The sequence below is a fragment of the Lepus europaeus genome, chromosome 12, assembly GCF_033115175.1.
Source record: "Lepus europaeus isolate LE1 chromosome 12, mLepTim1.pri, whole genome shotgun sequence".
Classification (NCBI taxonomy): Eukaryota; Metazoa; Chordata; class Mammalia; order Lagomorpha; family Leporidae; genus Lepus; species Lepus europaeus.
Genome location: NC_084838.1, coordinates 102,790,447 through 102,817,176, shown reverse-complemented (window position 1 = coordinate 102,817,176; position 26,730 = coordinate 102,790,447). Strand labels below are relative to the sequence as shown.

General features: G+C 46.7%; 1 protein-coding gene across 3 annotated transcripts in view; it reads left to right on the top strand.

Annotated features, from left to right (window-relative positions):
* NTRK2 (neurotrophic receptor tyrosine kinase 2) overlaps window positions 1-26,730 on the top strand; it is a 374,642-nt gene that overhangs the window by 14,332 nt on the left and 333,580 nt on the right. For all 3 annotated transcript variants that reach the window (XM_062207127.1, XM_062207126.1, XM_062207125.1), the window contains exons 2-3: window positions 22,154-22,228; window positions 22,341-22,412. In XM_062207127.1, coding sequence (XP_062063111.1) covers window positions 22,154-22,228; window positions 22,341-22,412 — 147 coding nt within the window. The remainder of the gene's footprint in view (window positions 1-22,153; window positions 22,229-22,340; window positions 22,413-26,730) is intronic.

Genomic DNA, 26,730 nt, shown 5'->3' with positions numbered 1-26,730 from the left:
GAGCAGCCATCGACTCCATCCAAAAATCTATTAATGGAGGATTCCAAATGAGAGTATTTATTAGCTGATCTCGGGGCCAAAATATGTAACTCTGTAGACATGAGTTTTTCTGAAGTGCTATGGATTGGCTGTGGTTTAATTGTGTTCCCCAAAGGTTTAAGTGCTGGAATCTTGGTCCCTGGTGTGGTGGTGTTGCTGGTGGTAGGACCTTTAAGAGGTGGGACCAAAAAGAAGCTGGTTAGGTCACTGAGGGTAAGGAATTAATTCAGTGCTCATAGGATCCTGGTTAATTCCTGCAAGTTCTTATTAAAAGAGCAATCCTGGCCCCAGAATCTCTTCGGCTTACTAGGTTGCTACGTGTCCTCTCCCTGTGGTGTGCACTGCCCCCATGATGCCATCACCATGTTGTGATAGAGCCAGAGGTCCTCACCACAGCTCGGCAGATGCTGGTGCTATGCTCTTGAATCTCCAGACTATGAGCCAAGTAAATCTCTTTTCTTTATAAAGTTCCAAGTCTGTTAATTTGTCATAGAAATGGAAAATGGACCAGTAGACAAAGCCAGCAGGTTCGGATGTATGCTTACAAAAATAACCCTTATGGATTAAAATGTGCAACGTTAGCTTACACACAGTAAGAAATCAGTTAATTGTGGAATGGCAAAAAGGCAAAGCATTGATGATGTATCCACCAGGAAGGAGGGAGAAGGGAGAGATGGGAGGATCGGGGCAAAGAGATGAAGATAGAGGCAAAACAGGCGAGTGCAACAGAAGACATCAATCCCGCGAAAAGGAATCATTCCAGGGACTTCTGATTTCCACCAAACAAATAGATGTAATGAGAAGGATTTGTGCCTGTGCTGTCGTGTAATAGCTAATAATGGATATCTCTGTGGATGGATGGCAGTTTTCCTGTGGCTGCATTTACGGTGCTTCACTTAGAAAGCGATTCTTGTGCACGATTTCAGATGTGATTTATCCTTCTTGGAGTACGGATGGTAGTGGCCGTTCATTTTTCTCAAAGATCTGCCAACATCAGGAGTAGAGGAAGGCTGTGAGTCGCGGCTAGTGTAGTGCACCATCTGATGTGTGTACTTCTGTGTCTGTGAATCAAAGTGCATTGGGCTGATCTTATAAATGTTTCATGGCGCCTCCTTTATATTTATAATAATTAACATGATCAGGCATCTGAGAAATTTTGATAGTTGTTTGCAAAGCTGATTGTAAAACAACTGATAGACATATGAGATTGCAAAAATAGAGTGGGGAAGTCTATAGGTGAACAGATTGTGTTGAATAATCCAAAAAGATAATTCTCCCTGGAGATAAATAACATCCATCTATTTATGTTTACACAATGCAGTATGCTCGTAATATACATATAAACGAAAATGGGTTAGACTCCATGTGCATTTTGAAAGTCAAATTTTTAAAAAAGAATGGCATGGTGGAATGTTTTATTTTTGATTAAGTCATCGGGGCCCATGGCAAGCTTCGGTGACCCTCTGTGGTGTTACTTCTTAACCGTCTTACTTATTTGGGGAAATTTCACTCTCATCAATCCAAAGTGTCTATTGCAGCTGAACTTCCAATGCCACGTTGGGGGGGGGGGATCTTATTGAGGCTTTTACTTAATAGTTTGTCCTAGATGCCACTCAGTCCTCACTCTCTGCTCATTGCCTTTTGTATCTATACAAGGCCAGCTGGGGGTAGGCTAGAGGTTCTGGTGACAAAGCGATGGGTAGCTTGAATTGGGAGACAGGAATGAATGATTTGTATGTTCTTGGGTGGATGGATTGATTCATTTCTTCATTTAGTTATCAATCAACAAGTATGTTTTAAACATGCCTTCCTACCTAGCACTTTTCTGGGTCTTGAGCAACAAAACACAGGTTAGCTCCTCCTGTTTATATCTCTTTTATGCAGCCTATTTTGGGGGCACAAATATGGGCCCCCGTTTAGGTCACCCACCCTCTTCCCTCCTAATTGAAACACAGAGGAATTCATAGGGCAGGGGCATGGACCATCCAGATGGCCCATCCCAAATCTGCCAACACCACCACACTCAGCAACCTGGGGCCTCCCCTCTCTGCCCGCCGTCATGCCCCAGGGGCGTGTATATCCACAGTGTGGCACACACCCAAAGGAGGACAGACTCTGGGGAGAGGCCAGCCCAGGCCCTCGGAGTGATTCAGAATCTTTGGGTAGGGAATTCTGGGATCCTGGGTACTTGATTAAGAAGGGAGGTATGAGCTCCATGCCGGCACTTCCTCTTGGTCCTGTGGACTCCTTCCTTGCCCCCTATGGAGGACCTTGCTGGAGGAGCACGGAATGAGTGCTGCCCAAGTGCCTGGGCCCAGTGCTTGGAGGGAGCAGCACTAGGACCAGGTTGGAGACTGAGCTGTGTGGCTCTGGCCTCTGCATGATGGTGATTGGCAGCCATACTGCTGCTCTGGAGCAGGGACATGCAAAGTGTGTGTCCTGGAAGGGTGCAGTGGGGACACCAAGGTCTCAGAGGAGTCAGGCCATCACCCACTGCTTTTCCAGTGCATTTGCAGGGAGCTGGATCAGAAGGGGAGCAGCTGGGATTCCAGCGGGTGCTTTAGTGTGGATGGCGGCCTCGCAGGAGGCCGCTTAACACACCGCATCACAACAGCCACCTGTTTTTGTTTTTCACTTGCACCCGGGTGAGATACTAGGGCTGCGAAAACTGTGCCTAAAAAGTTAACTTTCTGCAGTTTTTTTTTTTTCCATATTAAAATGTGCTTAATATGTCAGCTGACATGCTAAGTAGAATGCCAAATTCGTTTTGCATTTTCTTGGGCCTTTGTATAGGGAGGGATGCTGGGTGCAAGGCAGATTAACAGCTCCACCAGGTGAGGGTCTGGCTTGCTTCTTTGGGCCGGCTTCTAGAACTGTCTGTGTCTCAGTTTCCCCATCTGGAACAGGGGACACTAGTAGAGCCTTTGTCATCGACTTCCGTGAGGTTAAGATGGCACTGGTGCGTGCAACGTGCGTACCGTGGTCTGTGACACACAGCGGGTCGAATTGTGTTAGTTTTCATTTTCTGTGGCTGTCGGCAGACTTGGGCTTCTGTTAGGCTGGAGGCTGGCGCTGAGCAGTGGCGATGGGAATGCTTGTGGATACGGACTGGAAGGTCTTTGGCTTCCTTCTGGCGAGCCTCGTGGGTGCTCTGTCCTGTGTGCAGGGCCCCGTGTGCTCCGTGGACTGGGGCCCTGGCCATTTGTGTGCTGAGCCATCACGAGTGAGGTTTAACTATGATTCAGGTCCTGTCTTTGTTCCATTACTCTGGTTTGTGCCCAAGTTGCTGGTTCATTTTGTTTACCTGGTTATTAACTAGTAGTTCTCCCTGACCTGGGGGCTACTTGTTTGCACTCCGTTCTCTCTTTTAACTCCATTTCTCACGCTTTAACAGCGAGGCCTTAAAAAAAGGTCTTTTTTTTTTTTTTTTAAATTGTGGTCAAGGAATCAATGCTGTGGTACCCTGGGTGAAACCACTGTTGGTGATGCCAGAATCCCATATTGGAGCTTAAGTGTCAATCCTGGATCTTCTTTTTTTTTTTTTTTTTTTAAGATTTATTTTTTATTTATTTGAAAGTCAGAGTTATACAGAAAGAGAAGGAGAGGCAGAGAGAGAGAGAGAAAGGGAGAGAGAGAGAGGGGTCTTCCATCCGATAGTTCACTCCCCAGTTGGCCACAATGGCCAGAGCTGCGCCAATCTGAAGCCAGGAGCCAGGAGCTTCTTCTGGGTCTCCCATGTGGGTACAGGGGCCCAAGCACCTGGGCCATCTTCTACTGCTTTCCCAGGCCATAGCAGAGAGCCGGATCTCTGGCCATAGCAGAGAGCTGAAAGTGGAGCAGCCGGGTCTAGAGCTGGAGCCCACATGGGATGCTGGCACTACAGGTGGCATCTTTACCTGCTACGCCACAGTGCCGGCCCCAGTCCTGGATCTTCCGCTTCCTATCCAGCTCTCTGCCAAGGTGCCTGGGAAGGCAGCTGAAGATGATCCAAGTGCTTGGACCCCTGCCATCCACCAGGAAGGAAAACATGGATGGAGCTCCAGGTTCCTGGCATCAGCCTGGCCAAGTCCTGGATGTTGGTACCATTTAGGGAGTGAACCAGTGGACGGAAGATCTCTCCCCCCCCCCCCCCACTCTGTCTCTCTTTCTTTCTCCCCTTCTCTCTCACTTTCTGCTTGTCCAAAATAAATAAATAAATAAATCTTTAAAAAAATTGTGGTCAGATACAGATCCCATAGAAGTTACCATGTAACCATGATTCAATGCACCATTCAGTGGCATTAAGTACATTTAGCTGTTGGGCACCCATCACCGTCGTCTTCTGCCAGATCTCTTGCTCATCTACCACACCGAGACTCTGTACCCACTAAGCACGAACTCCGCCTGCCTCCAGCGCCTGGAGTCTCATTCTCCTTTCTGCCTCTGTGAACCTCACCACTCCAGGTCTCTGACAGGTGTGTGTCTTTGGGAGCAAACACGGGTCTTTGAACTAAAGGACTTTCTGTGAGAGATTTGTTTAGAATTACTAGCACATGCAGCCTTCTTTCTTTGCAAAATAACTTCCTCTTTATCGTGGCCTTACACAACCTGTTATGTTCCGACTCCCTTTGCACAGGGATTTTTGTGGTTTCGCTCCAAAGAAAGCAATCTCTGGCTCTCTATAAAAAAGGGCTAAAGGCTGGCGCCGTGGCTTAACAGGCTAATCCTCCACCTTGCAGCGCCGGCACACCGGGTTCTAGTCCTGGTCGTGGCGCCGGATTCTATCCCGGTTGCCCCTCTTCCAGGCCAGCTCTCTGCTGTGGCCCGGGAAGGCAGTGGAAGATGGCCCAAGTCCTTGGGCCCTGCACCCGCATGGGAGACCAGGAGAAGCACCTGGCTCCTGCCTTCGGATCAGCGAGATGCGCCGGCCGCAGCGGCCATTGGAGGGTGAACCAATGGCAAAAGGAAGACCTTTCTCTCTCTGTCTCTCTCTCTCACTATCCATTCTGCCTGTCAAAAAAAAAACAAAAAAAAAAACAAAACAAAAAAAAAAAATGGGGGGGGGGAGCTAAAGGTTAACATGAGAAGCCAAACGCGACAGTAAAATTGGAAGTGGCCGTCACATTCTCTCCCTGTCCTGGCTTCCATGGACTGTACATGCTGGCGGTAAAACTGTGCCCAAATCTAAACAGACCCTCACAGAGAGCCTAACATTTTACTGCTCAAATCATTCTCCTTTCCCGATGCTATGCCTGGTGTTCGCTTGTACCCTGTGCCACGCTTGATCTATGCTGAAGCTGGAGCAGAGATATTAGTTCTAACATTTCTCCTTGCGTGAAATGATTTGGACTGACTGGAGGCCAAGAGCTTCCCAAACTGCACTGTGCTGTGCTTCGTGCTAACTTGAATGTATATGGCCCAGGCTAATTATTGGGGTGGGGTGGGGGGGTTCATCCTCACGACTCATCAGTGGAACATTGGTTAGCTTGAAATAACAGGGAAGAGAAAGAGGCATTTTTTAAAAGATGATTTATGTGTTGGATTTGAGTTTCAAGAAAATGTCATTTTTAGATGAGCGTTCACTCTGAAATGTAAAAAAAAAAAATCATAGACAAAATTACTTACCAACCCATTTCTCAAAAACAACTCTAAGAATATTCTATAATGTCAGCATATTGTGCACAATGATCACTTACTTCTCATTCAGTGGATATTGAAATATTTCAATGACTTTGTCATCAGGATTTGAACAATGGATGATAATTGTTTTTCCCTAATAACCTTAATAAGGTAAAAGTGGGAGGGAATGAAGAATAGAATAAAAGAGAGACAAGAGCTCCACTCACCTAGCAGTTGGCAGACTTGCCATAACTGAGCCCAGTGTTTCCTTCACTTCGGGCAGTGGAAGGAGAAGCTGGTTATTGGGAAGAACGCCTACCAGTTCTGCAGGAGCACAGCTTTGGCACTGGGTTCTGAAAGGAGTTTCCTTTGCAGGGGCAATGAATGAAGTAAGGCCCAGATTTTATGAAAGATGCAGAAGTAGATTTCATTTTCTTCTTCCTGAGAATGCCAGTGAGAGTTGGAGGTGAAGGGGGGAGAAGTGACAAGGACATCAGTTCTGCAAGGAGGCTAATGGGACCAAAAATTCCATATCCCGGTGCTGTAGTGATATCACGCAGCAACGGGTCCTCTCGTCCACTCATGCCGTCTGCTGAGCGAGGCTTTGAAAGAAGCTGGGCCATACATGACTGTGGTTATCTCCTCCAACGAGAGCCTGGGAAATACTGGCCTCTCTTGCAGGTGAAAGCCAGATCCGTTCTCTTTGCAGCTCAGACAAGCAGATGGTGGGGGCTGACATCCTTTTTACAAAGACGGAGCAGCTTGGCTTACATACTTGTCCAGGTGGAAAGCTCCGTGTCCACAGATCGAGACGAACTGCAGAGGTACCAGCAGGCAGACCGGGCGTGCTGGGGGCTGGGGGGAAGCAGCCCTGTGACTGCCCCTGAATGGGGACAGATGCTTGAATGCGACCCCGGAGCTCCACCCCACAGAGCCGCAGAGATGGGTTTGCTAGAAGCTGTCGAGAGCAGGTGTGACCAGGTGGCCTCCGCGGTTGTAGCGAAAGCTCCCCCAGACCCCCGTGGTGCCTCCAGTCTTGAGAGGGATGGTCCTCTTGTGAGCCTGCCAGAATTCACTGCCCTGAAGCAGCTGACCTGTGTGTCTAGTGCTTTCCTGTTGACCCATGTCAGCGTATACCTTCTTCCCAGAAAGACTTCGGTTTAAACTTACACATTAGGTACCTTCTTGACAGTGGGTTGGTATAACAGCCATTTCTGTCCCGCTGCGGTAGGTTCCTGTGACCTGTCAAAAGATCTGAGACCTAATATGAGCTGTTTGATGACACAAGGTTGCTTCAAAAGTTCATGGAAAATGGAACTAAAAGACAAGTTCATTTTTGTGCCAAAAAAAAAAGGAAATCTATACAAATGAAATGTCTTTAAGAAGTTCACGAAAAAAATAATGGGCATTAGGGAAAAACTGCGTGGATTTCAATTTTTTTACACCAAAATAAGCATCTTTTAACTCATTTTTTCACGGGCTTTTTGAAGTGTGCTTGTAGTAAAAAAATTAGTTGGAAGCAAAAACAAAAAACAAAAAACAAACAAACAAAAAAAAACTATCAGAAAAAAAAAAAAAAAACTCCACTCATTGTCTTTCCTGGGATCTATATTTATTACTGTGTTGAGTTTCAAATGATACCCAGCCGTGTCTGAATCAGCTTTTGTTCTTTGTGAAAACAGAAGAGGCTGGCGCCGTGGCTCAACAGGCTAATCCTCCGCCTTGCGGTGCCGGCACACCGGGTTCTAGTCCCGGTTGGGGCGCCGGATTCTATCCCGGTTGCCCCTCTTCCAGGCCAGCTCTCTGCTGTGGCCTGGAAGGCAGTGGAGGATGGCCCAAGTGCTTGGGCCCTGCACCCGCATGGGAGACCAGGAGAAGCACCTGGCTCCTGGCTTCGGATCAGTGTGATGCGCTGGCCACAGCGGCCATTGGAGGGTGAACCAACGGCAAAAGGAAGACCTTTCTCTCTGAGAGCTCTCTCTCACTATCCATTCTGCCTGTCAAAAATAAATAAATAAATAAATTAATTAAAAAAAAAAACAGAAGAAATTTCTAAGGGATACAGAACAAGTAAATGGAACTTTTCTATTATTATTATTTTAAAGGGAGGCTTTTTAAAATGATGTTTTCGGTGCCGTTTTCTTTGAAGTAACTGATGTTAGGGGTCTCTGTGCACCTCCCATCCGTGCAGGAAGATTTTGGACATCGAAGTCTCGTAAGAGGTTTGCAGAAAGAATTAAATGGGATGTCATCAAAATCTCCCATGGTCCCTACAACAGTGCAGGTCGGGGGGCTGTGAGGAGCTGGGATGTGCTCCTAACCGGACACCCCCTTCCCCTGCCCCTCCCCTCCCCCGAGAGGCTGCACTCAGAGCTTGTGATTGGTGGTTGCCAGGAGAAAATGCTGGTTCAGTTTGGTGGACCTTCTGTTTTTCAAAGAGAATATGGAAATTCAGATTTTTCAAATGTGAAGGCTTCCAATTTTAAAATGTTAGGGACGAGCACAAAAATCTTTGAAAAATAAAACTCCCTGGGCTGAGCAGATTCCATCCCCAGGCTGCTTGCTGTGACTTCTGGTCAACCTGTTTAGAAGGTTTGACTACCGCATCATGTGTAGGCAGCTGTCCAACCTTCAACCTGCGTGGTTGAAGTCTATATTAATGTGGCAAATTAAACTTCCTTTTTTTTTTTTTTTTTTTTTTTACCTAGGGAGACTGATGTGTTTTATGTAGAAAGCAAACCTCAAGATTTTGTGGAGTGTTTTTTCCCCCATAGTTAATTTTTCTGATCGTAAAGTGGGGTGTTCTTTGTTGGAATTCACCGTCGTGGTAAAGACAGAGGAGCAAATTGCTATGAAAACACTCAAACAGAAATCCAGAGTGTGCTGTTTTTTCCCCCTAATATTTTGAGAGATTTTTCTTATGATTTGTGTACACATGTGACCGCTGGAGGCCCTGTGAGATTAAGTTCACCAGTGGGTTAGTAACCATGCCGGAAGTTGAACCTGTTCTGTTCCTTGGATACATCTATTAACGGGCAGGCGTTAAGCTGCTGCTTGGAATGCCTGCACGGCGTGTCTGGATGCTCCACTACTCTGCTTCTGCTCTAGCTTCCTGCTGATGTGTCTGGGAAGGCAGCAGGTGATGGCCCGAGTACTTGAATCCCTGCCGCCCACGTGGGAGACCAAGTTGGAGCTCCTGGCTTCTAGTTTCAGCCTGGCCCAGCCTGGCTGTTGCAGGCATTTGGGGGTGACCCAACAGAAGGAAGACCTCTCTCCCTCTCTTCTGTGTCATGCTGCCTTTCAAATAAATAAGGAAGTGTTTTAAAAAGGAGAAGTAGCATTAATTGGTGTCTTTATCTGTGGGCTAGGTTTCTAGTTGGCTCCATAGGTCCGTGTGCTAGAGAATGTTGTCACCTCCGAGGTGGCAAGGCAGCCCAGGCACGGGGACTTGGCCGAGGTCACCCAGCCAGTAAGAGGCGAAGATAGTTCAGTAGGATGAGCGCGACACCACTTCCTATTTTCCAGGCGGTTGCCTACTTAAATTCCCAGGGCGTTTGCGCTGTTCCAGGAAACCGTGTTCTCAGAGCTTGACGTGGTGTAGGAACCTGAAGATCTGTTTGTTTCATAGTGCAGCTGCGTGTAAGGATGACACAGAAGGTCGTCCTGTAAATTAGCCTCCCTCCTTTTCATTAACCGCTCTTTTGAGCCTGAGTTTATTCGTGAAGGTTCGTTCTGCCGAGAATCTACGGATTATTGCTCCTGAAGGCGCGGGATTTACAAGTCCGCAGTCCTGGTGAACCCAGCAGGGCATATGAGGTCAGATTTCAGAGGCCGGAAGACCTGGGTTCGAATACCATTTTGGCAGCCACGTCTCCTTGGAGACCAGGTGTGGCTGGGCCTCGCTTCTGTCTTCTAGAAAAGAGAAGCAATCCTGCTGCTCCCTCAGTGACGTTGCTGTGTTTCAGATGATCCCCGGCAGCCCCGGGCCTGCCACCGGGTGATCTCCCCTTTGAATAGGGAAGTACCAGTGCCACTACTAAGCTCGTGGCCAAAACACAACTGCAGTACTGATGCTGAACTGTGTGCACTTCAAGGCTATTTGAATTCAGATGTTGAGCAAGCTGATTGGGTATCCCTGACACCTGCACCCTCACCATGGGCTGATGTACCCTCCCAGGAATACACCTTTGCCTATTTGAGAGGGTCTGACAGTGCATCGTGTGTTGGCCCATCCCGGTGTCATCTGCACCTGCTTACGAGTTAGCTCAACAGTGGACCTAAGGAGGGCCATGTTTTTTGTTCAAAGTTGATTATACTCTCTAAGCAAGAAATCTTAACTGCAGAGAGAATCCTATCCTTTGAAATGCCTAAGCCCTTGGCTAAGAAATAGCATAATCACAGATCATGACTTATGAGTTCAATTTCTACCTGTCTGTCTGTCTATCTCTATCTATCTATCTATCTATCTATCTATCTATCTATCTATCTTACCTATCCACCTATCATCTGTCTGATGGTAGGGTAGGAATTTGCGGGGGTAATGGGAGATAATTCTACTTTGAGGAGTCATCGTTTGAAATATTCGCTGCTGTTTCCATTTCATTTTGATGTATTGCCAAGGTAGAGTTTAGGTAATAAAGTCTGGTCTAAAGGGAAAATCGTACTTTTGAGTAATGTTGCTGTTAAGCTAATATTCACCGAAAGATGATGCGTTAGTGACTCTTTTTGTTACTTGGAAGATTACCTAGCAGAACTGTTTGGTAGGTGGTCAAAGCGAATGTGACATCTTTTCAGATGTGATGAGGCCCCTTCCAGGAACCTGTAATTCAAGCATTTTTCTGCGAATGTTTTTCTAGAATTACCTCATTTCTTTTCCAAAATGCCACTTCTGGGCTCTTTGTTCGGTCTACAGAGAGGAAATTCTTTGCCCTCAGGAAAACGTCTTAGTAAAGGTCTCGAATGTCAAGTTGAGATGCTTTGGTAGTGACGCAAAACTAGACAGCAACCGGCATGGGCTCTGGCTGAAGCTCCCGGCTCCATCTCAGTGCCTTTCTCCGTGGAAGCCTTCACCAGCCTGCCCAATCATGTGAACAGCCGTGGAGGTGGAATTAAAGTGCAAGTTTATGTTGGCACAAAAACATTTTTGAAATCCATGCCTACATGGAATCTTCAAGATGTTCATGGAAGATGCATGTTATGCGGAAACTTCATGGATTTCAAAGTTTTTCTGCCAATGTAAAGTTGTCTCCTAATTCAGTGCCTTTTGAAGTATCCTCATGTATATATTTTTTTCCAGGCAAATTTTGTGGTTCTTCCCAGTGTGCTGTCACAGGACAGGTGCTTGTCCCACTACTTAGTACCTTGCCTTTTTGGCTCACCAGACACTGTGTCATTGTCTCCCATGACAGCACTGTGGCACAGCAGGTAAAGCCACCGTCTGTGATGCCGGCATCCCACATGGGTGCCAGTTCGTGTCCTGGCTGCTCCACTTCTGATCTAGCTCTCTGCTAATGGCTTGGGAAAAGTAGCAGAAAATGGCCCAAGTACTTAGGTCCTTGCACCCATGTGGGAGACCCAGATGGAACTCCAGGCTTCATCGCAGCCATCTGGGGAGTGAACCAGCAGATGGAAAATCCCTCCCTCCCTTTGTCTCTCCTTCTGTCTCTCTCTATCTCTGAACTCTGACTTTCAAAAAATAAATAAATAAAAATCTTAGAAAAAAAAAATCCAGAAACTGAAGGATCTAAAGGGTTTTGAAAGGCCATTGCTGTTGTTCTGTTCCTGAGACTGACAGGTTTAATGACAAACAGATATTCATTTGCTGAGTGCAGTTAATTTTTGTCCTCATAAAAAAGACAAGGAATTAGTTTTAATGTTTTGTGTGCTTGTACTCTCAATTCACTTTCTGATTGGACAAATGTTGACTTCAATATTGGCTGCCCCTCCTCATCTTTCATTTTACATTGTTTCCTTGTTTTCGATATGATAAATGAAGTTATCGGAGGGGACTTCAAAAATTGTGAGAAAATGGAATGAAGATAATAAGTTTATTTGATCTGTGAGGCTTTTTATAATATGCATTTTCATGAAACTTCGGAAGACTTATCCATGTGCTTGGATTTCAAATTTTTTATCTGAAAATAAACTTTTTTTTAAAGAAAGTATATTTATTTTCATTTTATTTGAATGACAGGAGAGAGAGAGAAAGAAAACTCCACTGGTTCACTCCCCAAATGCACACAAACAGCTGGAACTGGACCAGGCTGAAGCCAGGAGCCCGGAAGTCAACCTGGGTCTCCCATATGGGTGTCTATGACCCAAACAATTGAGCCACAACCTGCTGCCTCCGCAGGTGTATTAGCTACATTGGAAGCAGAGGAGCTTGGACTGGAGCCTAGACACTCTGCTATGGATATGGGGGTCCCAGCTGGCATCCTAACCTTGCATTTCCCCAGCTCTTGCCTTTCAATTCCATGCCCATTGATCCTTTTGAAGTAGCCTCATGTAATTGCTGTCTGTGTTTAATAATACTGGCCATCTTTCATGTGCCCGTGTACATGTCTGGCTTTTCCAGTGGGGCTAAAAAACAGGATGAGTGTATCTCTGAGTCCTTGTGGATAGCACACGTTCCTGGAGCTCTCTGCTGCCAAGTGCAGATGCAGTGGGATCAGTAAGACCCCTACATTTGAGGAGTTACCAGTTCTGTTAGGGAGTGAGATGGGTGAAATAGAAGAATAACTTCGGGGGGCTACAAAGAGTACTTCCTCTCTAGTTCCCAATTACAAACTTCAGCAGTGCAGCAAATGCTTGCTCACTGGAGGAAATGCAAATGTTTGGATTGGAAAAAATTTTTGGTATTGTCTACAAATCACATAGGCAGGTCTTATAGGGACCCCGGATAGGTTTCAGTGAACAAAGCAAGAAGCTGCTAACACATTGGACCCAGTTTCTAGGGCAAGTTCATGATGGTCTAGGGGAATAGTAAATGTGTGGAAAAGCAGTACCATTTTATTTATGAAAGATGTATTTATTTATTTGAAAGGCAAAGGGAGAGAGAGGGAAGGGGGATGGTGGGAGAGAGATCTTCCGTCTGCTGGTTTACTCCTCAAATGGCTACAACAGCCCAGGCTGGGCCAGGCTGAAGGCAGGAGCCTGGCGCTCTATGCAGGTCTCCTGTGTGGGTGGCAGGGGTCCAAGGACTTGGGCCATCTTCCACTGCTTTTCCAGGCCACAGCAGAGAGCTGGATGGGAAGCAGATCAGCGAGGACTCCAACCAGCACTCCAATATGGAATGCTAGTGCTGCTAGGGGTGGCTTAGTCTGCTGTGCCATACACCGACCCCCGACACAGCCCCCTTGATATGAAGTCCCAGCAAGAGTCCGCAACCTTTGCCGGTGATGGGGTGGGACTTAGGAAGAAAACTGAAATTGTGTGGGATTCCATGAGGCACAAAAGGGCCTAGGGGCTCTAGCAGGGGCTGTGCCTGAAAACCCCAGGGCCTGCACTTTCCAGAACCATGGGCATGAGTCAGGGGAGCCCGAAGTCGCCATGGAGTGTGAACTGGGCACAAAGGCCTGTGCCCAGATGCTGGGCCGCCCCACTGTTGTCTGGGTGAAGGAAACCCTTCCTGGAGATGTAGTGTGATAAGCAGATCTTACCCAGGACACAGTCCACTGTTGCATAGCAGTCTGATGGCAACAGGGGGAGTGGTTTTTCTCCGGGAAGCCTGCTGAGGGCTGGAGGTGGGAGGGTGGAAAGGCCTGGTGTTGCCAGGCCACCCCCCCCCCCCCACCAGGCAGGTGGAAATCACCAGCAGGGGGCAGCACAGCGTGTGCCTTCATCTTCCACTTGTGCCTAGAGGCTCAGGCAAGGCAGCAGGAAGCTCTGAATGCGGCTTGCCACGTGGGTGGTCTGGGGACCAGATACTTGGTCCCCTGAGTCCTGGGGTTTGTCTTTCTGCTCTGTCTCTTTCTAGCTCTCTTTTTCTTTTTAAGATTTATTTATTTATTTGAAAGTCGAGTTACAACAGAGAGAGGAGAGGCAGAGAGAGGGAGAGAGAGGTCTTCCATCCACTGGTTCACTCCCCAGTTGGCTGCAATGGACAGAGCTGAGCTCATCTGAAGCCAGGAGCCAGGAGCTTCTTCTAGGTCTCCCACATGGGTGCAGGGGCCCAGGGACTTGGGCCATCTTCCACCGCTTTCCCAGGCCACAGCAGAGAGCTGAATCAAAAGTGGAACAGCTGGGACTAGAACTGGCACCCATATGAGATGCAGGCGCTTCAGGCCAGGGCATTAACCCACTGAGCCACAGTGCTAGCCCCGCTAGCTCTCTTTCTTTTCTTGTCTTCCTCTCACCCTTCCTTCTTTCTTTATAGATTCAGAACGTTCCTGAAAGCATAATGACATAATAACCTCATGTATTTATGTTCAGAATGGATGCTTTACCATTTTTATCTTTATGTTGTCTTTTTTGTTCTCGACAAAATAAATAGTTCATAGCAGCTTAATAAAATACATCATTTACCAGCTTAAGTTTCTTTATCCCAGACCTGTTCTGCTTTCCAAATGTAACTTTTTTGTAATCATCTTTTTATTTTTTTCAAAAAGATTTATTTATTTATTTGAAAGTCAGAGTTACACAGAGAGAAGGAGAGGCAGAGAGAGGGGGAGAGAGAGGTCTTCCATCTGCTGGTTCACTCCTCAGTTGGCCGCAATGGTTGGAGCTGTGCTTATCCAAAGCCAGGAGCCAGGAGCTTCTTCAGGGTCTCCCACGTGAGTGCAGGGGCCCAAGGACTTGGGCCATCGTCTACTGCTTTCCCAGGCTATAGCAGAGAGCTGGATCAGAAATGGAGCAGCCGGGACTCGAATTGGTGCTCATATGGGATGCTGGCATTGCTGGCGGTGGTTTTACCTGCTACGCCACAGTGCTGGCCCCCATCTTTTTATTTATTTATATGAAGGAAAGCAAGAGTGAGAGAGTGAGAGCAAATGAGAGAGCTCCCTCTTCTACTGAGCCACTGCCTACAGTGGCCTGGGCTGGGTGGGCCTGGGCTGAGATCGGAAGCCAAGAACTCCATCCAGGTCTCCCGTGTGGATGGCAAGAACCCAATGACTTGAGCCATCACTGCTGCCTCCTATGGTCTGCATGAGCAGGAAGCTGGAGCCAGGAGCCAGCACCAGGCATGAAACCCTGGCACTCTGATAAGGGTGCAGGCGTCTCAACACCTCATCTCTTCCTAGATTACGAATGAACTTGACGGTGAACACTGTGTGACGTTGTTTTCTGTGTATTTTTAAAAGTTCACATTAATGATGTTATCAACACATCATCTTGTTTGCCTTTTCTCAGTATAGAGATCTCTTTCTGCTCAGATATATAGATTTGATTTGATTTAGTTCGTGTATTTAACATACTTCAGTTTTAAGAATTTCTGTTTCTAGGGGCCGGTGCCATGGCTCACTTGGTTAATCCTCCACTTTGCGGAGCCGGCATCCCATATGGGCCCCAGGTTCTAGTCCTGGTTGCTCCTCTTCCAGTCCAGCTCTCTGCTGTGGCCCGGGAAGGTTTGGCTTGGGAAGGCAGTGGAGGATGGCCCAAGTGCTTGGGCTCTGCACCTGCATGGGAGACCAGGAGGAAGCACCTGGCTCCTGGCTTTGGATCGGCGCAGCGCCAGCCGTAGTGGCCATTTGGGGGCTGAACCAATGGAAGGAAGACCTTTTTTTCTCTCTCTCTCTCTCTCACTGTCTGTAACTCTACCTGTCAAATAAAAAAAAAAAAAAGAATTTCTGTTTCTCTGTGGATGGATACTGGGATTCTTTCCAGCTGTTGACTTTGTCACAGTGAGCGCCATAAGATTCTGTTGACCGTCTTCCAGTGGAGATTTCTGTATCTCTGCCCTTGTGCCCGTGGGTGAGAGTTTCTCTTAGGTGAATTCTGGGAAGTCGAGTGGCTGGGCTGCAAAGGGTGTGGATTTTGTGATTTTCCAGAGATACTGAAGAAGCATCTTCAAGGTGGGTACTTCAGTTTACACTCCCTTCGACAGTGTGTGAGATTGTCCACATCCTTAGGAATGCTGTGTATTGTCACACTTTAAGCATTTTGTTAGCATGGGGGCAGGGGATCTGCAAGTCATTGTAGCTTTAATTTGCATTTTGGCTTCCTTGTGAGATGAACAGCATCTTACATGTTTCTGGTCACTAAGGTGTCTCTTTTGTGAATTGTCTCTTATTAGCTTTACTGGATGCCTTTTTTTTTTTTAATTAAAAATTGTATGTATTTTATTTGAAAAGCAAAGGGAGAGGTGGACAGGAGATAAAAGGAGGCAGAGAGAGTGCACTTCCATCTGCTGATTCACTCCTTAATGCTTACAATGGCCAGGGCTGGGTTAGGCTGAAACCAGGAACTGGGACCTCCATCCTAGTCTCCCAGGGGGATGGCAAGGATCCAAATTCTTTTTTTTTTAAAGATTTATTTATTTATTTGAAAGTCAGAGTTACGCAGAGAGAGAAGGAGAGGCAGAGAGAGAGAGAGAGAGAGAGAGAGGTCTTCCATCAGGTGATTCATTCCCCAATGGCCAGAGCTGCGCCGATCCGAAGCCAGGAGCCAGGAGCTTCCTCTGGGTCTTCCCATGCAGATGCAGAGGCCCAAGGACTTGAGCCATCTTCTACTGCCTTCCCAGGCTGTAGCAGAGAGCTGGATCAGAAGTGGAGCAGCTGGGACTCGAACTTGAGCCATCACCACTGCCTTCCCAGGGTGTGCATTAGCAGGAAGCTGGAATAGGAAGTGGAGCTGGGACTCTAACCCAGACAGGCACTTCAATGTGAGATGTGGTGTCCCAAGTGGAAGCTTAACTCCAGTGCTGCAAGCCTGCCCCTGTTGGCTGCTGCTTTTTTTTTTTTTTCCTTTTTGACAGGCAGAGTGGACAGTGAGAGAGAGACAGAGAGAAAGATCTTCCTTTTGCTGTTGGTTCACCCTCCAATGGCTGCCGTGGCCGGCGCGCTGCTGCTGGCGCACCGTGCTGATCCGAATCCGGGAGCCAGGTGCTTCTCCTGGTCTCCCATGGGGTGCAGGGCCCAAGCACTTGGGGCATCCTCCACTGTACTCCAGGGCCACAGCAGAGAGCTGGCCTGGAAGAGGGGCAACTGGGACAGAATCCGGCGCCCCGACCAGGACTAGAACCCGGGTGCCGGCGCCACAAGGTGGAGGATTAGCCTGTTGAGCCACGGTGCCGGCCCGGCTTCTTTTCTTAGTGGTAGCTGCAGAGCATTTCCTCGGGGGTTGATTTTATGAGCCATTTGTAGTTAGTGGGCTTCTCTGCAGATGGTGCTTGTGAGGGGAACCCCTGGGCCTCACCGCCAGGGGGAGTGACTGCGACTCTGCACTCCACTCTTCCCTTGGTGCTTCCATTTCGGCCAGGACCAGAATTTACGCTCCCAGGACATCCTGGAGTTTTCTCTGGGGACCGTTTCTCCCCGTTCACATGGTTCTTTTGATGGCTGTCGGTAGCATGTCCTTGCCGGCTTTTAGGGCACAGAACAGTTAGGCTTTGGCTCGTGGCTGGCACGTTTTCATCTCACGGACTCTGAACTTGTCACTGACCTGTCTCCCCATCTGCTTCTCTTCTTGGGTGTCAGTAACTGGGAAGCTTAGAATTGAACATGTGGCCTTTCCCTAACAAGTCAAGCCCTGCCTTGGTGCCCCGGGGAGCTTGGTTCCAGACCTTCTGTGGGTACCAAATTCCACAGATGCTCAGGTACTTTCTATAAGATGCTGTAGTATTTGCATATAACCTTCACACCTCCTCTTATGTTTTTTTTTTTTTTAAAGATTTTATTCTATTTATTTGACAATTAGAGTTACAGACAGTGAGAGGGAGAGACAGAAAGGTTTTGCAACCACTGGTTCACTCCCCATATGGCAGCGACGGCCAGAGCTATGCAGCTCTGAAGCCAGGAGCCACAAGTTTCTTCTGGGTCTCCCATGTGGGTGCAGGGGCCTAAGGACTTGAGCGGTCTTCTGTTGCTTTCTCAGGCCATAACAGAGAGCTGGATCGGAAGTGGAGCAGCTACGACTCGAACTGGCACCCATACAGGATGCTGGTGCTGCAGATGGAGGATTAACCTACTGTGCCACAGTGCTGGCCCCTCTTAAGTTCTTTAAGTCATCCCTAGATCATTCTAATACCTAACATAATGTAGATGCTACATAAATAGTTGTTATGGTGCATTGTTTAAGGAGCAAGAAGAAAACATGTCCTTCATGTTGACCGGAGACCTTTTATTTTTCAAATATTTTCCAGCCTCCATTGGTTGATCTGTGGATGTAGAATCCATGGATCCAGGGGCTAATGGATATGCATTTTTTAGGCTTAACTCCTCATCCCATTGATGTCTTTCTCCTTGCTTTCCTTGCCTTTGTACCTTCCTTTTTTTTTTTTTTTTTAATTTGTTAGCTTGCTGTATTTTATGGAATATATCTGGGGAGCTTCTAAATTAAATATTAGGTAAAACTAAAATAAACATAAAGGGATTACTAGAAGAAGACTAAAGGTAAATGCTTTGGGTCACAGATGTGGACTAGGTACCCGTTGAGCACCCTGTTGTAAGGTACTTGTTGTAATCGTAGGATTCAACAGTGGTCCAGGTTGACAGGGACAGAGCTGTCAGGTGAGTTCAGGACAGTGACAACCATCATGCTAGCTCAACTGGACGGAGTGGGCCAGGCAGGCTTGTCTGGAAGTCCTGGTGGGGAACTCTAAAGGAAAACTTGTCCATGTTAGCAACCCTTTTTGCTGCCAGGGGGCATGAGAGAAAGCATTAACTTTATTTCTTTAGAGAAATAAAGATCTTTTGTCTCCCTGTTCACTCCACAATGCCCACAATGGGAAGGACTGGGCTGAGACCAAAACCAGGAGCTGGGAACTCAGTTTGGGTGGCGAGGAACCCAAGTCCTTGAGCCATCATCAGCTGCCTCCCAGGGTGCGCACTAGCAGGAGCAGAGCTAGGGCTTGATTCTAAGCATTTGCAGATGGGATGCAGGCATCCCAAGCAGTGCCGCAATCAGGCCAAAGGCTCACTCCAGCATTTAACATTTAGGGAATTTCTGGAACGCAGTTTTCATTGTGAGGGGATTGTGAAGAGTGACGTCGTCACGTGCTCTCTAGTGAAAATGTGAGCGGAATGAAAATCTTGGGAAAATATCTCTCAAGTGTGGTCATTTTGAAATGTTTCATAAAAACGTGATGTAGAAAACCAAGTCTTCAGTGTAAGTCTTGAAATGTTTCCAGAGGGGAGTGAACTCTTCCTGTGCATCTGTTAGGTGCCAGCCCTTTCAAATCAGGGAGAAAACCAAGATCTTGGAGAGGAAGCTGCTTTTCGATTTATGCAATTGGGGAAAGTGTTTGTGGGGTTCTTTTTTTTTAAATTTTATTTTTTATTTTATTTTTTGACAGGCAGAGTGGACAGTGAGAGAGAGACAGAGACAGAGAGAAAGGTCTTCCTTTTGCCGTTGGTTCACCCTCCAATGGCCGCCGTGGCTCGTGCGCTGCGGCCGGCGCACTGCACTGATCCGAAGCCAGAAGCCAGGTGCTTCTCCTGGTCTCCCATGGGGTGCAGGGCCCAAGCACTTGGGCCATCCTCCACTGCACTCCCGGGCCACAGCAGAGAGCTGGACAGGTAGAGGGGCAACCGGGACAGAATCCAGTGCCCTGACTGGGACTAGAACCCGGGGTGCCGGCGCCGCAAGGCGGAGGATTAGCCTAGTGAGCCGCGGCGCCGGCCTTGTGGGGTTCTTTTTAAAATGATTTCTCTTTGGTATAATTTGGTTCTTTCAGAGAATTTACCTACTTTTAGTTTTGATTTTTGTTTTATAAGAAGAAATGCCCAATTCTTTTTTTTAAAAAAGATTTATTTATTTATTTGAGAGTCAGAGTTACACAGAGAGAGGAGAGGCAGAGAGAGAGAGAGAGAGGTCTTCTATCTGATGGTTCACTCCCCAGTTGGCCGCAATGGCCGGAGCTGCACCAATCCTAAGCCAGGAGCCAGGAGCTCCTTCCGGGTCTGCCACATAGGTGCAGGGGCCTAAGCACTTGGGCCATCTTCTACTGCTTTCCTAGGCCATAACACAGAGCTGGATTGGAAGAGGAGCTGCCGGGACTCGAACGGTGCCCCTATGGGATGCCGGCCCTACAGGCCACTGCTTTACCCTCTATGCCACAGCACTAGCCCCAGAAATGCTCAATTCTTTAGCATGTATCTTGTTCTCACTTTCTTTGCTGGGTAGAAGGTACCCAGTAGTGTGTGCTGAATGTTCTCCACTATGGCTTTCCACTTTTTTTTTTTTTTCATTTTAATGTTGTTGATGGCAGAGGTATATTGAAGGTGACATCAAAAAATTCGTAAAAAATGAAATTAAGATGTTATTTTGGTGGAAAATTTTCAAATTTGTGCAGCTTTTTCATAAGATGCATTTTACATGAACTTTCTGAAGCTCTGTCACATATATATGTGGTGTCTTAATTGGAACATGTTATGTATCATGCGTCTTAATTTTTTTCAAAAAGAAAGAGGAAAATGGCATAACTTTCTTTACCGCCTTTGTAACGCCAGCTGTTTTCTGTCCATTTGCTCAGCCGTCCATCCATCCCTCAGTCTCTGTCTCCAATTGTCCATCCATCCATTCCTTTCAGTGCCTACCCTGTGTGAAGTATTGAGGAAAAAGACTACCGTGATGCATTTTAAGAATTATAAAACAGAATTATCTTCAAAAAGATTGTGATCTAAGAAAAGTGACTAGACACAGGCACTTTAATACCTGTAGGACAAGGTAGAATGCAGGAAGCTCCATTATGGTAGTTGTAATAGCTGTGTGCTTGTATTCCCAGGGCCTTTGCTGATGATTTCAAATCCCAGAAATCTCTGTCCAACTGAGGTTAGTGACATCTAGCCTCAGAGATAGCTGGATCCAAACTCCCAAGTGGTGTTTTCAGCATCCCATTTAGATCTCTTTAGCTCTCTTTTCTTTTATGTGCTGTTTTCATTTGTGCGTAGTTTCTTTCCTTTGTAGAAGCTCTAGGCCTGTGTCATCCCTCAGCCATAATCCCAGAGAAAGAAAGAGACACACTCTCGCTCTTGCTCTCTCTCTCTCGGCCAGCATTCATTAGTTTAATCTTAGGGAAGGTTTTCATTGGTCTAATTGTGTGACATGCATATCTCTAAGCCAATCATCATGACCAAGATGGAGTTCTCTCTGTGACCAGTTATTCATCCACTTCCATGTTCGAGGGTTGGGGAGGGGATGGCAGAGAAGTTTTTTGTTTTTTTGAAGGTTTTTATTTCATGAATACAAATTTTCATATGTACAGCTTTTAGGGATATAGTGTTTCTTTCCCCATTCCCACCCACCCACCCGCACTCCCATCCCACCTCCTACTCCCTCTCCCATTCCATTTTCCATTAAGATTAATTTTTAATTGACTTTATATACAGAAGACCAACTCTATACTAAGTAGAGATTTCAACTATTTGCACCCACACAGACACACAAAGTATAAAGTATTGTTTGAAGACAAGTTTTACCATTGATTCTCATAGTACACCTCATTAAGGACAGAGGTCCAACATGGGGAGCAAGTGTACAGTGGCTCCTGTTGTTGATTTAACAATTGACACTCTTATTTATGACGTCAGTGAACACCAGAGGCTCTTGTCATGAGCTGCCAAGGCTATGGAAGCCTCTTGAGTCCACAAACTCCGCAGGTTTTTTAGAGAGGGCCACATGTGAAGTGGAAGTTCTCTCCTCCCTTCAGAGAAAGGTACCTCCTTCTTTGATGGCCCCTTCTTTCCACTGGGGTCTCACCCTTAGAGATCTTTCATGCAGAACCGTTTTTGCCACTATGTCTTGGCTTTCCATGCCTGAAATGCAGAGAAGTTTATACAGACAGTGAACCAAGGCCATGTGAAAAGAAAAACTTTGGATTCTTGCTGGCAGGGGCATGCTGGGCCAAGGAAAGAGAGAGAGGGGAGGAGGAAGGAAGGGAGAGGTGAGGGGGGGGCATGCACTGCAGGGGTTTGGGAAGCAAGAGAAGGGAGCGCCTGCTTCTCAGGGGATGTCAGGGAAGATGGGGCTCATCTAACCCAGTGACGAGATGATGACACCGGCGAATCTGTGAGGACGAGCAGCCTTTGAGACGTAGCAGGTGCATTTCAAAGATGTTTTCACCTCCGTGCATTGGCAATGCCCTGCAAATGGAAAACTGAAATTCATAACTGATACAAGATGAGGAAAAAAAATGGGACTTGGCGAACTGATCATTGACCATGAAACCCGGTCAGTCATGGTTGTTTCTCCATCAGACTCAGTGTTGCTCCTCTTGTGGTCTTTGGGAAGACAAAATGACAGGGCTAGGGTGGGTGTGGAGGGCTTGCCTTGGATACCTTGGTGAGGCTGAAGGGACGTTATCCATTATGCTCTTATCTGCATCCCAAATCAACAGTATTCGCTCTCTGCTTTGTTGCAGCTTCATTGCAAACCAGAAAAAGTTAGAAATCATCAATGAAGATGATATTGAGGCTTACGTGGGACTGAGAAATCTGTGAGTACTCCGGCCTTGTATAAATTGTCTCAGGCTTCTCCTCTGCTCTGCCGTGGAAAGGTGGGCACCTCAGGGAGAGTCCTAACAAACATGTGATTCTGTGTTTTCTTAGGACAATTGTGGATTCCGGCTTAAAATTTGTGGCTTACAAGGCGTTTCTGAAAAACAGCAACCTGCAGCATATGTAAGTAGAAGTTGATTCTTTCGCTTCCCAGGACCCAATTTTATTCAGTATTTTCCTCCTTTGTTTATTTTCCTGCTTTTCCAACTCTAAACCTTCTTTTTAGAAGTTAGTATAGCTGTGATAATAGCTTAGGAACATTAGCTTTGATTTTGTTTGATTTCTGAATAGCTTCAGAGGAGTACTTAGAACAACTTGTTTATTCCCTTTCATGAAGTTCTGGGCCATTTCCATCTTGGACCGAGCAATAGGCCAACAGCAAGGAGCCTGATGTGAAAACTATGGCCTTGTACTCAACCCTTGATTCTTTCCCTTGGAATCATAACACGCTCCCTGGAAGACATCAAACTGGTGCAACTGAAAGAGCTGAATTGGCCTTGGCCTTGGCCTTTTCAGGGAACTCAAAGTTACTAATGCTCTCCCTCCCCATAATAGGCCCTCGTTTGAGTTATCATATTCCCACAGCTGTCTGTCATGGATTGATAAAAGTGGAGAAAAATCAATCATGGGGAATGCTGAGGGTCAGACAAGTATTAACACTAGGAAATGTTTTCCCCAAAGTCGTGGTGATGTTCTGTTAACTGAAATCAAATGGAAATTTGGAAAATGGCAGCTGTCTGGTTGTTTGCTGATAAATGACCTATATCATGGCTTTCACCTTGGTAAGGTGTCACCTTCCTGATAGTTTCTTATTAAACAGAAGAGCACCCAGGTGAGCAATGTTTGTTTGGACTTCTCAGCTGAGACTGGTGTCCTCCATCTCCCATGTTTTCAGAGGAGCTTCTGCTACAAGATCATTGCTTCATTCAATGGCTCATTTTTGACACATCAAATCCTCTCTGAGGCAAAACCTTACCTGTCTCATAGTCCAGAGTTTGCCTTTAGGAGTCACACCTGCATTGTTTCATTTGGTTGTTTTTCTGCTAATTGGTAGAGAAAATCTTTTTTTTTTTTTTTTTTTTTTTTTTGGTCCCTACTTTATAAGTAAAAGCAGACAGAGGGTGTTCTAGGAGTCGCCCAGGTCCAAGGATTGTAGGTGACAGAAGTATGCCACCAGGTCTAACTCGTCTCCATGTTCTTAAAATAAGACTTCAGGAATAAAATTTGTGTCATCTGTGTAGCCAGAGAATCAGCCCTTCTTGTAACATCGGTCCTCTGTATTTTATGGGGGAGAACTGGTCCTCAACTGGTTTCCACGCCAGTTAGAGGAAGACTCCTCCTCTTAGAGCAGAGAGCCTGGACACCGTGTGGAGATCTTTGATGACACGGACAATGTTACAGTGTTAATTCCATAAAGCCAGTGTCATGACATGATGTTTTATAGGTGGCATGGATGATGCAGTCACTTTCAAAATAAAGTTGGAGGAATTAAGACATAAGACATTCTGTGAACGTGTGATGAAGCCCCAAGGAACTTTCTGAACGCTTTTCACTTAAACACTTTTTGGCATCCCGTCTGCAGTCATGCTGTAGTTTGCCCATACAGAGCTCGTGTCTGCGTAGGCCTTGATAGCGTCAACAAGATAAACGCTGGGTAGAAGGAAAAAGCCAAGTACTCTAATGCAATCTCTTGGATGTGTTAATGACCTCAGCAGTTAAGTTCTGGCATTTTCATTACAGCTAACCTTAGACCCAAATTACTCACAACCACATTTCACTGGCTGTTTCATCACATCGCTGCTCCTTGTGTTATAATTTGTACAGTGGACTGTGGTTAGTTAGAATTGATTGATATGCTTACATCTTGCATTTTCCTTGTATGCAATTTATGTGACTACCAAAGCTACCTTGTATATTTTTATGGTGATATATGGTGGAATAATTTTAATGGCATTCCTATGTGTCATATACAACATATAGGAAGCTAAATATCTGTTCATGTTTCTTTTTTTTTTTTTAGATTCATTTTATTTATTTGAAAGCAAGAGTGACAGAGAGAGAAGGAGAGCCAGAGAGAGAAAGAGATCTTCCATCTGCTGGTTCACCCCTTGAATCGTTGCAATAGCCGGGTCTGGGCCAGGTCAAAGCCAGGAGCTATTCAAGAATTCCATTCAGGTTTCCCATATGGGTATTAGGGGTCAAGCACTTGGGCCATCTTCTGCTGCTGTCAGAGCATCCAGCAACCAGCTGGTTTGGCATGGTGGCACCACAGGTGGCAGCTCAACTGGCTCAGGCACGACGCTGTCCCCATGTCCCTTTTTCTCAAAGAGGTGTCACTTGGAAATAGTAGACTGAATAGTCATATGTACTCTAGTTAATTTCCTTAAGAGACAAGCGTTGGGAAGCCAATCATTGGTCCAGCTTCAAAAACGATTGCTATTTGTAGCCATTGTCAGATGGCGAGAGAGGAATTAGGTATGTGTGACAGGTGGCTATGAAGAAGTTGCAAAATGGTGGTAGGCCCTTAGCCACCCCAGTACACAACTGCACAGAGCAGTTTGCTTTTGAGAGTGGCAGGGAGGGAGGAGGGGGCTCCAGGGTCTCCCATGCCGGCTTTGAGTCCCAGCCTCTGCTTATGACTGGGGGGAATGGATGGGCTTGTTCTTCCCCGTATTTTCCACATGTAAATTGCACTCCTTCCTCAAATCTCAACTCGGGAAGGGGAACGGAGCTGAGAAAGAAATGTGCATTAAAAGCTGCTTCTGTGTACCCCTGGGAATGCACCCATCCTCTCTCCCTCCGAGTTTCCCCATCAGTATAAGAATGTGCGCAGCATCAGTCCGCTCGGCTTCCGGTGTCAGGGGAATTCCAGTTGGCCCTCCTGTCTCACTGTCACCACTCCTGTCTGGCGCCTGCGCTTACTCCCATCCTGTGGCGACTGTCCGGGGCCCGTGACTGGTGGCTGAGCGTCCTTGTTGGTGCCTTTTGTCTCTGCTCAGCCCCTAGGCACCAAGGGGCTGCAAGAAAAGCCAGTGTTTGTGTTTTCCAGAGGCTTCGCAGAGGTGCTAATTAGCTCCTTTGCAAAGTTCTGTAACGAAACAGTAAGAGGATTGTGGGTTTTGTTCCCCCCTCCTCTCTTCCTCCTCTTTTGGCTTTTGGCCCCAATAATAAGTATGATTCATAAAACGCGTCTTGTTCCTTGGCCGGTAACCCGGCTCTGTGCTGTGCTGTTGGCAGCTGAACACGGGCAGCAGCTGCCGGGCTGGTCCTTTGCAGTGGGCAGGGAGAGCCTGGGTACTCAGAGGCCTCCTGCTTGGGGTCCCCCCCTCTTTGTTCCTAGGGATGAAGAATAGGGTTCTTTCTCACTCGTTAGTTCGTTCTTTTTCTTTCTCTCTCTCTTTCTTCCTCTCTCTCTCTCTCTCTTTCTTTCTCCCTTCCTTCCTTCCTTCCTTCCTTCCTTCCTTCCTTCCTTCCTTCCTTCCTTCCTTCCTTCCTTCCTCTCTCTCTCTCTCTCTCTCTCTCTTTCAGGGTGAGGACTCCTGATAAAGGTGGAAAACTGTGTCTTAAAGACGGGACCATATAAGACAAGGTTGACTTTTTTGATGCATTACACTTTAGTGCCACCCATTCTTCATTCACACTCCAGAACATTCCAGAAGACAAGGTTTCTGTAGGCACATTTTACAACCTCTCTGTGGGTTGTTTTGTTATGCGGGTGAGCACTTCCCACCCGGTAGGAAGAGAGAAGAAGAAGCAAGGGTGGAAGGAAGGATGGTCCCTAGTGAAGGTGGGAGTTGGGATGAGTGGAAATCTCAACATAGAATTGAACTGGGGAGTGGACACACACATCCTGCTGTTGTGGCTCATCCAGTAGCTTCTGGGTTTTCACCTCACTTTGCAGACAGTTACTCAGACACCAGAATGCTTTAACCCATCGCTGCATTGGGTCCACACAGCCGAGCAGCCCCGGGGAAGGGGCCCAGGGTTGCTGTCACCCTCAGTCTCAAGGTGCTTGCTGAACCTCAGCCCAACCCTTGCTTTCCTGAGCAGGAAACCGGCATGGAAAGACTGTTGGCTTCCTCTGGTCTGTTGAGGTCTTGGCTCTTGTTGTGAAAGTTGGTGTTTGTTTTACATTCCTGTTGCTTATGAAACACGTTTCTAGAGGCCCAAGTGTTGGACTCACTGTTAATATATCCAAGCAGTAAACAAACTCACAGAATGAACCCACCACCAAGGTTACAGCTTTCAATTTCCCACCACAAGACTCATGGCATTGGTCATTGGAGATGCTCATCCTTTGAACACAACTAAATGTTTGGAACATGCCCAGACAGTCATGATTGCTTTCTTAATCACAGATATGTTATCTTTGTTGTTGTCTGATTGGTCCAGATCTCAAGATGATATGTTGTTACACTAGTTCAAGATAAAATCTGACATA